This window comes from Suricata suricatta, chromosome 9 (genome assembly GCF_006229205.1).
Source record: "Suricata suricatta isolate VVHF042 chromosome 9, meerkat_22Aug2017_6uvM2_HiC, whole genome shotgun sequence".
Taxonomy (NCBI): Eukaryota; Metazoa; Chordata; class Mammalia; order Carnivora; family Herpestidae; genus Suricata; species Suricata suricatta.
Genome location: NC_043708.1, coordinates 111,162,298 through 111,173,644, shown reverse-complemented (window position 1 = coordinate 111,173,644; position 11,347 = coordinate 111,162,298). Strand labels below are relative to the sequence as shown.

Genomic DNA, 11,347 nt, shown 5'->3' with positions numbered 1-11,347 from the left:
CAGGAGGCTGGAACTTTGGACTCTTCTTTCTGCTTGGCATTTGGGGTAGAGTTGCCAAGTTAAATACAGAATGCTCAGTGATATTTAGATTTCTGATAAACAAGGAATAATTTTTAGTATAAGTATATCGCAAAGAATTCATGGGACATACTTATACTAAAATATTATTCCTGCAAATTCTTTAATGTACTTAAATAGAGTTGTCTTTTAAACCCTTGTCTGCTAATTCTAATATCTGAACCTTTTATGGGTCTGTATGTGTTGGCTGGTGTTTCTCTTAATTTTAGAATATATTTTCTTGTTCATATGTCTAGCAAATATTTTTTGATATGCTGAACATTGTGAATGCATATTGTAGAAATTTGGATTATGTTATCTCACTCTAAATTGTGTTGAATTTTGTTGTGGGAAGCATTTAAATTGCTGATGGATTAACTTGATCATGTATGTCAAGGCTTGGCTTTAGGTTTTGTTAGAGTGCAACTTTTTCCATTTGGCCCTTATGCCTAGGGCAGCTTCCTTACTCCAAAAGCAAAGCCTTCTAGGCCCTCATGTGACTGTCCACTCTGACCTCTCCACTCTGGCTGGGTCGGAGCTCCAATGTGTCTCTAGTATCCTGTGACCTCGGAAGTATGTTTTGCTCTCAGCTCCCTGGCAGCTGTTTTCTGCCAGGCCTTGCTGAGTCTGAGTCCACACATTCAGAGTTTAGAACTTGACCAAGAACCTGAGGAGAAGCTCTGTAGGACTTCTGGGGCCCCTTCTCATAACTCCTTTCTGTTACTCTACTGTACACATTTTAGCAGCCTTGAAGGCCAATCTCCATTTCTTCTACCAAGCGGGACTGATGCTCTCTCCCTGAACTCCACTTCCTTGTGCCATCATTTGGGGCTTGGAAATGTCTTCCAGGCAGAAAGATGTAAAACTCACTTCACATTATTCCCTTCTCTCAGATATTGTAACCTTGCACTGTCTGTTGCCCAATGCCTGAAGACAGTGTCTGTATGTATTTTGTTTAGCTTTTTAGTTTTATGATAGGAGGCTATAACCAATATTCCATCATGGTCACAGTCAGAAGTGCTATTATTCATTCCATGCTAAAAAAGAAAATAAAGACCAACAATTTTAAGAAAAATGGGAAACCTCACTGACAAAAAAGATACAGATTGAAACTAAATGGAGAAACTTCTACTTATGGCCATTATGGTGTAACAAGGCCTAGATTTCCCTCCCTCCTTGAACAACTAGAAAAACTGGACAAAATATATAAAACAACAACTGTCAGACATTAGACAATAGGCAGATCAGAATTATGATTTGTGAGAGTTAACAGCTTCCTCAGTTTACTGCTGGAAATAACTAACGGGCTGCAACCAGGGAGAAGGGTCCCAGGAAAGCCCAGCTCTCTTGCTGAGTGAGATGGGAGACTAGAGTTTAGGACGATCAACAAATATAGAACTTGTGAGGTAGAATACCAGAGAGAACAGTGCTTCAGAAAGAGAGTATGAATGAGCACATTCTGGAAAAATACAGAAGATTCTTGAAGTATTTGGCTCAGTACTGACATATACACATGTGGGAGGAAACAGGTGTGGGAGAAAAAACTAGAAAGCAGAAGACCAAGCAATTCCCAGAGCTTACAAGAAACTAGAAATAATTCCTATTTTCACTAGCCAGAATTGAAACACCTCCTAATACACAGGACATTGAACAGAAGTTTTATGTTAACAGGAGTGCTCAGAGGATAATTTTAGTTAACAGGAGGATAAAGGCTGCTCTGAAACTGTCCTAACAAAGCTTGAAAGCAAGACTTGCATAAATATAATTTTAAGTGACTTCAGTGATATGGGAATGAAGTCCAAAACTATTTAAAAGAAAATGACTAAGCTCAGCATCCACAACATGAAAATCACATCTATCATCCAGTCAAAAATTACCAGGAATGCAAAGAAGGAAGAAAATAAGACCTTTAGCCAGGAGAAAAATCAGTCCATGGAAATATTACAGATGTAATTAACAGGGACATTTAAGCATAGTGGTTATAAATATGTACCATGTGTTCAAGAAGGTAGAGAAAAACCTAAACATGATGAGAAGAGATAAATGGAAGATATTTTAAAAAGGAATTTCTAGGGGCTCCTGGGTGACTCAGTTGAGCAGATGTCCAACTCTTGATCTCAGCTCAGGTTCTGATCCCAGGGTTGTGAGATGGAGCCCTGCGTTGGGCTCTGCACTGAGCGTGGAGTCTGCATAGAATTCTCTCTCTCTCTCTCTCTCTCTCTCTCTCTCTCTCTCTCTCTCTCTCTCTCTCTTTCTCTCTCTCTCTCCCTCTGACCATCTCCCCTGATTGCTCATTTGCTCTCTCTCTCAAATAAAAAAATTAAAAAAATTTCTAGAGACAAAAAGTCAACAGTGTACAAGATTTTAAAAAATTTAATGTTTATTTTTGAGAGAGAGAGAGTGCAAGCAGAGGAGGGGCAGAGAGAGAGGGAGATACAGAATCCAAAGCAGGCTCCAGGCTCCAAGCTGGCAGCATGAAGCCCAATGTGGGGCTCAAACTCATGAATCTGAGCTGAAGTTGGACGCTTAACCAACTGAGCCACCCAGACACCCCAACAATACATGGGATTAACAGATTAATCACTGCAGAAGAAAATCAATAAACCTGAAGGCAGTGAACTTGAATAGAAGCTATCCAAAATTAAAGATTAAAAAAAAAAAAAGGCTGAAAATGATGAAGAGAACACCAGTGGTTTGTGAGACAATATCATGTGGACTAACATACATTGAATTGGTACCCAAGAAAGAAAGAGAGAGTGCATAGAAAAGTAGTTAAAGAAATGGCCAATTCTTTTTATATGCTGTTGAATTCGATTTGCTAGTATCTTGTTGGGTATTTTTGCATCTGTATTCATCAAGGATATTGGCCTGTAGTTCTCTTTTTTTGCTGGGTCTCTGTTCGGTTTGGGAATCAAAGTGAGGCTGGCTTCGTATGAGTCTGGAAGTTTTCCTTCTATTTCTGTTTTTTTTGGAATATCTTGAGAAGAATGGGGATTAACTTTGATTTAAATGTCTGGTATAACTCCCCAGGGAAGCCATCTGGCCCAGGGCTCTTATTCATTGGGAGATTTTTGATAATTGATTCAATTTCTTCACTGGTTGTGGGTCTGTTCAGATTTTCTATCTCTTCCCATTTGAATTTTGGTAGTGCATGTATGTTTAAGAATTTGTCCATTTCTTCTAGGTTTTCCAGTTTGTTGGTGTATAATTTTTCATAGTATTCCCTGATAATTGCTTGTATTTCTGAGGGGTTGGTTGTAATAGATCCATTTTAATTTGTGATTTTGTCTATTTGGGTATTCTCTCTTTTCTTTTTGAGAAGCCTGGCTAGAGGTTTATCAATTTTGTTTATTTTTTCCAAAAACCAACTCTTGGTTTCATTGATCTGTTCAACTGTTTTTTGGATTCTATATTGTTTAGTTCTGCCCTAATCTTTCCTCCTGAGGTCAGGAAAAATGACAGGGATGTCCACTCTTACCGCTGTTATTTAACATAGTGCTGGAAGTCCTAGCATCAGCAATCAGACGACAAAAGGAAACAAAAGGCATCAGAATTGGCAAAGATGAAGTCAAACCTTCACTTTTTGCAGATGGCATGATTGATACTCTACATGGGAAACCCAACAGACTCCACCAGAAGCCTACTAGAACTGATCCATGAATTCAGCAAAGCCACAGGATACAAAATCAACGTACAGAAATCAGTTACATTTTTCTGTTATGAAGCAACAGAAAGAGAAATCAAGAAACTGATCCCATTCACAATTGCGCACACACACATACACAAAACAAACCCCATAAAATACCTAGGAATAAACCTAAGCCAAGATGCAAAAGATCTGTATGATGAAAACTATAGAAAACTTATGAAGGAAATGGAAGAAGACACAAAGAAATGGAAAAACATTCTATGCTCATGGATCCAAAGAATAAATATTGTTAAAGTGTCATTATTGCCCAAAGCAATCTACACATTCAATATGATCCTAATCAAAATTGCACCAGCATTCTTCTCAAAGCTAGAACTATCCTAAAATTTGTATGGAACCACAAAACACCCCAATTGGCTGAAGTAATCCTGAAGAAAAAAACCAAAACGGGAGACATCACAATCCAAGACTTTAGCCTCTACTACAAAGCTGTCATCATCAAGACGGTATGGTATTGGCACAAAAACAGACACATAAACCAATGGAATAGAATAGAGAGCCCAGATATGGACCCACAAATGTATGACCAATTAATCTTTGACAAAGCAGGAAAGAGTACCCAATGGAAAAAAAAAAGCCTCTTTAACAGACGGTTCTGGGAGAACTGGACAGCAACATGCAAAAGAATGAAACTTGACCATTTTCTTAACACCATACATAAAGTTAAACTCAAAATGGATGAAAGACCTGAATGCGAGACGGGAAACCATCAAAACCCTAGAGGAGTAAGCAGGAAACAACCTCCTTGACCTCAATCACAGCAATTTCTTACTCAACACACCTCAAAGGTAAGGGAATCAAGAGCAAAAATGGGACCTGTATGGTAAAGGAAACAATCAATAAAACTAATAGGCAATCGAGATAGTTGCAAATGACATATCGGATAAAGGGCTAGAATCCAAAATCTAGAAGGAACTCACCAAACTCCACACCCAAAAAACAAACAATCCAGTGAAGAAATGGGCAGAAGACATGAACAGACACTTCTCCAAAGAGGACATCCAAATGGCCAACAGACACATGAAACGATACTCAGCGTCACTTATCATCAGGGAAATACAAATCAAAACCACACTAAGCTACCACCTCACACTGGTTAGAGTGGCTAAAATGAACAAATCAGGAGACTATAGATGCTGGCAAGGATGTGGAGAAATGGGCACCGTCCTACACTATTGGTGGGAATGTAAACTGGTGCAGCCGCTCTGGAAAACAGTGTGGAGGTTCCTCAAAAAATTAACAATAGAACTCCCCCATGACCCAGAAACAGAACTGCTAGGGATTTACCCAAGGGATACAGAAGTGCTGACACATAGGGGCACATGTACCCCAGTGTTCATAGCAGCATTTTCAACAATAGCCAAATCATGGAAAGAACCTAAATGTCCATCAACTGATGAATGGATCAAGAAGATGTGGTTTATCTATAAAATGGAATACTGCATGGCAATGAGAAAGAATGAAATCTGGCCATTCATAGTGATGTGGATGGAACTCAAGGGTGTCATGCTAAGTGAAATAATTCAGGCAGAGAAGGACAGATACCATATGTTTTCACTCATAAGTGGAACAGGAGAAACTTAACAAGACCATGGGGGAGGGGAAGGGGAAAAATAGTTGGGGAGAGGGAGGGAGGCAAACCATGAGAGACTCTTGAATACTGAGAACAAACTAGGGGCTGATGGGGGAGGGGGAGAGGGGAAGGAAGGTGATGGGTATGGAGGAGGGCCCTTGTGGGGTGAGCACTGGGTGTTATATGGAAACCAACTTGGTAATAAACTATAAAAGGAAAAAAAAAGAAATGGCCAAAATGTTCCAAATCTGATGAAAATTGTAATCACACAGATCCAAGATCCTCAATAAACTCCAAGGAGAAGATAACTATAACAAGGCATATGCTTAGAAAAAGTGATAAACCTCTTTATGCAAGATAGAGAGTAAAGGCCTATTATGCACAGAGGAATGCAAATGACATCAAACTTTCCCTCAGAAACTATGTAAACTAAAAGATAGTTGAATGTTATCTTTAATGTGCTGCAAAGAAAATAAACCATCTTCTTAGAATTCTATATTCAGGGAAAAAAAGGTTGAAAAAATTTATGGTGATTATTTGTATGTGTGAGAGAAAAAGGGGGTGGGGGAGCATGAGCACGAGCAGGGAATGGGCAGAGAGAGAGGAAGACACAGAATCCAAAGCAGACCCCAGGCTCTGAGCTGTTAGCACAGAGCCTGACTTGGCCCCTCATCCTACAAGGGCTCCTACCCACAGGTCAGAGAATGAGAGTGAGCACTCTCAGCTCTAAGCATCCTCACCTCAGTTGTTTAGAAAGAAGAGAGGTGACAACAAAGTGGAGCCATGATCGCATTGGATCCACTATGAGACTGACCTCGTCCAGGGCTTCATTTGTTACAAGCCTGTACAGGTCCATTCTCGATCAAGGGCCATGATGGCATTGTGAGTCTCCGAGTGCCACTGCCAACTTCAGTCCTGTATTAATAACCCTCAAAAGGCCTGGGTATTCCCTTTTCACCAGATACAGTTACTTTGGTAAATGACCACGGACCCCACTGAGAAAGGATCTAGGTGATATAAACACACTGAATACACATGTGGTGATGTTGCTCTTTAAAGAGCCCAGCTTCTTCTATCATCAGAGGGCTATCCGGCTCAATCCGGTTAAAGGATTGCAATTTTTTGTTGTCACCTTCCACTTACCAGCTCTTGGTTTGGTTTGGTTTTGCAAGTCAAGCAATATTCTAGCCCACTACCCATATAACTTGTCTCAGGAATATCATCAATAACAACATCACAGATTCCTGAAGACCAAGGCACTGTGGTTCTCCCTCCAGCCTTGCTGGCAGTTAAGTTAATTACATCCACCTATTTGTTAATGGTTACATGCCACAGCTGGCATCCCTCCATACCCACTGGCACCAAAAAGTCTGGTTTCATGGCAGCGTCTCCCACTGTCTAGCCTGGCCTACAAAGAGACAGGGTTATTGAGTCCCAAAGACCTAGGTGCCCCCCCTCGCTGGTGCTCTCTTTATTTTTTTAAATTTTTAAGTGTTTATTTACTTTTGAGAGAGAGAGAGAGAGAGAGAGAGAGAGAGCGCGAGCGAGCGAGAGAGCGATTGGAGAGCGAGCTGGGGGCGGGAGGGGCCGATAGAGAAGGAAGCACAGAATCAGAAGCAGGCTCCAAGCTCCGATCTGTCAGTACAGAGCCTGACGCGGGGCTCAAACTCACGAATGGAGAGATCATAACCTGAGCCGAAGCCAGATGTTTAACCGACTGAGCCACCCAGGTGCCCCGACATTGAGTATCTTTTCATGTGTTTTTTGGCCATTTGTATATGTTCTTTGGAGAAATATCTATTCAAGTTCTTTGTCCATTTCTGAATTAGGTTGTTCTGTTGTTGAGTTTTTAGTAGTTCTCTATATATTTGATATTAATCCTTTGTCAGTTATATGATTTGGAAATGTTTTTTTCCCCACTCTGTGGGATGAATTTTTACTCTGTGGATAGTGTCTCTCGACGCATAAAATCTCTTATTTTTCCTGAATCCAATTTTCTTTTTTTTTTGTTACTTGTACCTTAATGTCATATCCAAGAAATCATTAACAAATCTAATGTCATGAAGTTTTGTCCTGCGTTTCCTTCTCAGAGTCTTATTACATTTGTGTCTTTGTTCCATTTTGAGTTAATTTTTATACACAGTGTTAGACAAGTATCCAGCTTCATTCTTTTGCCTGTGGATACCCAATTTTCCCAGCACCATTTGTTGAAAAAACTACCCTTTCCCTATTGAATGGTCTTGGCACAGTTGTCAAAAATCATTCAACCAGTCCTTGGGCCTTATGCTGACGCAGGGGAGCTAGCGGCGCTGGAATGGTGCTGCCGGAGAGCGAGCAGTTCCTGACGGAGCCGACCAGACTCTTCCAGAAGTGCCGGTTGTCAGGCAGCGTGTTCATCACCTTGAAGAAGTATGACGGTCGAACGAAACCCATTCCAAGGAAAGGTTCTGTGGAGGGCTTTGAGCCCTCCGACAACAAGTGTCTGTTAAGAGCTACTGATGGGAAAAAGAAGATCAGCACCGTGGTGAGCTCCAAAGAAGTGAACAAGTTTCAGATGGCTTACTCAAACCTATTGAGAGCTAACATGGATGGGCTGAAGAAGAGGGACAAAAAGAGCAAGAGTAAGAAGAGCAAAGCAGCACAGTGAAGGGCACTAGGTTTCCTGCTTTCACCAACTAACCCCCGAACTACTATTTTTCCTTTGGTTTTTACTTTTGGCTGCAGAGCTAGGTTCCTGGTTCCCCCCTAATAGCTTTTCCTGGGAGATTAGGGTCATTTGGGGTGGATGAAGAGCTGCAGTGTTTACAGGGTAGTTGTAAGAAGTTTCTTTGAGAATTCGCTAATTGGTCTGTGTTGCATGGTTGCATATCCTGGGAATATAAAGTCTGTATAGCTCTCTGTGTGAAGAACAATGGATCATTAAACTTATATTTATCTGCAAAAAAAAAAATCATTCAACCATATATGTGATAGGTATTTCTGGGCTCTCTATTCCATTTATTTATATGTCTGTCTTTATGCTGATACCATAGTGTTTTGATTACTATAGCTTTATAGTAGGTTTTGAAATCAAGAAGTGTGAGTCCTTTAAATTTTGTTGTTCTTTGTAAAAATCGTTTTGACTGCTAATCTCACTCCCTTGAGGTTCCATATGAGTTTTAGGATAGGTTGTTCTTTATATATTTTGGCGTTAACACATGTATGACTTGCAAATATTCTCCCATTTGATAGGTCACCTTTTCATTTTGTTGATGGTTTCCTTTGCTGTGTGAAAGGTTTTTAGTTCGATATAGTCATACTTGTTTATTTTTGCCCTTCCTTTTGGTGTCAAGTGTTTTTCTATTTCTGCAAAAAAAATCAATGATATTTTGATAGGGATTGCATTGAATCCGTAGATTGCTTTGGGTGGTATTGACATTTTAACAATATTAAGTCTTCTAGCCTATATTCATGGGATGTGTTACCATTTGTCTATGTCTTCTTTAGTTTCTTTCTGCAATGTTTTATAGTTTTCCTTATACAAGTCTTTTACCTCCTTTGTTAAATCAATTCCTAAGTATTTTATTCTTTTTGATGCTATTGTAAATGAAATTATTTTTAAAATTTTCTTTTCATGGTGTATAGGAATATAGCTGATTTTTTGGTGCTGACTTTGCATCCTGCTATTCTCTCTGATTGCTGTGGCTAGAACTTCCGGTCCTATGTTGAATAGAAATGGTGAGAGTGGGAATCCTTGCCTTGTTCCCGATCTTGGAGGAAAACTTATTAGTCTCTCACCATTGAGTATTATGTTTCTGTCGGTTTTTATTCTATGGCTTTTATTATGCAGAGGTAATTTTCTTTTTTTAATGTTTATTTTTCAGAGAGAGAGAGAAAGAGAGATGGAATGAAGGAGGGGCAGAGAGAGAGGACAGAGGATCTAAAGTGGGCTCTGTACTCAAACTCACAAACTGAGATCATGTCCTGAGCTGAAGTCAGATGCTTAACCAACTGAGCCACCTGGGCGCCTCTATCTACTTTTGTTTACATTTAAAATCTTCAAAGTAAAAAATTTGACTAATGCCAAATACAGTAAGAGGATATTTTAAGAATCTTGGTTTGAGGGATGTCTGGGTGGCTCAGTCAGTTAAGCTTCAGACTCTTGATTTTGGCTCAGGTCATGATCTCACTGTTTGTGAGTTTGAGCCCCAAGTTGGGTTCTATACTGATGGTACACAGCCTGCTTGGGGTTCTCTCTCTCTCTGTCCCTCTCTCTGTCCCTCCCCTGATCATCCTCTCTCTCTCAAAAATAAATAAACTTTAAGAAAAAGAATCTTGATTTGAATAGTGATCTGGAAAAAGAAACAGAAATTAGGAACTTTGAATGATAGACTTACTGGGCATTTGATTTTAAGGAATGGTTAATTTTACCTTTTAGGCCTAATAATAGTCATATGCTTTTATTTAAAAAGAATCATCATCTTGAAGATATACATACTGAAGAATTTATAGATGATGTTATATGAAGCTTGGGATTTGCTTCAGCTAATCCAGTAAAAGCAGAGTACAGAGAGCATGGAGGAAGCAAGATTATCCGTATTTGGCAATTATTGAAAGTGAATGATGGGATTGTTATTCATGCCTCTGTATAGATTATACCTCTGTGTAAATAGAACATTTCCATAAAAAGGAGGTAAAAATGCTCATTTGGATGGATGTTTGTGGGTTTCTATACGTATACAGCGGTTTTCCTCCCCCTTCTGCGGTTTTACTTCCTGTGGTTTTAGTTACCTGTCATCAGTCATTCTCTGGAAGCAGATGATCCTGCCATATGTCACTAGCAGCCTAATGCTACGTCACAATGCCTATGTCATTCAACCTCGCTTCATGTCATTACGCAGGCATTTTATCATTTCATATCATCACAAGAAGAAGGGTGAGTGTAACACAGCAGGCTATTCTAAGAGGCAGAGAGACCACATTCATAGAACCTTTTCTTAAATTACAGTTGACACACAATGTCACATTAACGTCAGATGTACTGCTGTGTCCCCCGCCACCTGTCACCATACAACACTCTCACAGTGTCGTTGATTATACTCGTCATTCTGCACCTTTCATCCCCATGACTTACACGTTGCACAACTGGAAGCTTGTGTCTCCCATGCTCCTGTACCCATTTTGCCCAAGCCCCCAGCCCATCCTATCTGGCAACTGTCAGTTTTGTTTTCTGTATTCCTGAGCCTGTTTCTGCTTTGTTTGTTGTTTTACATTCCACACATAAGTGAAGTCATATAGTTTTGTCTCTGGCTTATTTTGCTTATTATAATGCCTTCTAGGTCCATTCATGTTGTCGCAAATGGCATGATTTCATTCTTTTTATGCTAATATTCCATTGTGTGTATATGCACATATATCCCACGTATATCATGTATATTTATCCAGTCATCTGTCAGCGTGTGCTTAGGTTGCTTCCATAGCTTGGCTATTGTAAATAGTGCTGCGGTAAACATACCGGTGCATTTACCTTTTCAAATTAGCGTTTCCATTTTCTTTGGGTAAATAACCAGTAGTGGAATTAGGGGATCATATTTTGTTTGTTTTGGGGGGATTTGCGGGGTTTTTTTTCGTTTTGAGTTATAGAAGGTCTTTATATATTTTAGACATTAACTTCTTTTTAGATATATCATTTACAAATATCTTCTCCCATTCAGGGCCACCTGGGTGGCTCAGTTGGTTGAGTGTCCGACCTCGGCTCAGGTCATAATCTTACAGTCCATGGGTTTGAGCCCTGCATTGGGCTCTGTGCTGACAGCTTGGAGCCTGGAGCCTGCTTTGGATTCTGTGTCTCTGTCTCTCCGTGTCTCTCTCTCTCTCTTTCTCTCTGTCCTTCCCCTGCTCATGCTCTTTCTCTCTCTCTCTCTCAAAAATAAGTAGACATTTAAAAAATTTAAAAAACCCAGATATCTTCTCCCATTTAGTAACTTGCCTTTTTGTTTGGTTAAAGTTTTCCTTCACTGTGCACACTT

General features: G+C 39.9%; 1 protein-coding gene across 1 annotated transcript; it reads left to right on the top strand.

Moving 5' to 3' along the window:
• The first annotated feature begins 7,619 nt into the window (after positions 1-7,619).
• On the top strand, positions 7,620-8,017 carry LOC115302110 (signal recognition particle 14 kDa protein-like). The gene has a single exon (XM_029952111.1). It carries the CDS (start codon positions 7,654-7,656, stop codon positions 7,984-7,986), a length of 333 nt encoding a protein of 110 aa, XP_029807971.1. The 5' UTR covers positions 7,620-7,653; the 3' UTR covers positions 7,987-8,017.
• The last annotated feature ends 3,330 nt before the right edge of the window (positions 8,018-11,347 follow it).

Excerpts from the sequence above, each read along its gene's own strand:
- LOC115302110 (XM_029952111.1), top strand. The coding sequence starts at position 7,654 with ATGGTGCTGCCGGAGAGCGAGCAGTTCCTGACGGAGCCGACCAGACTC.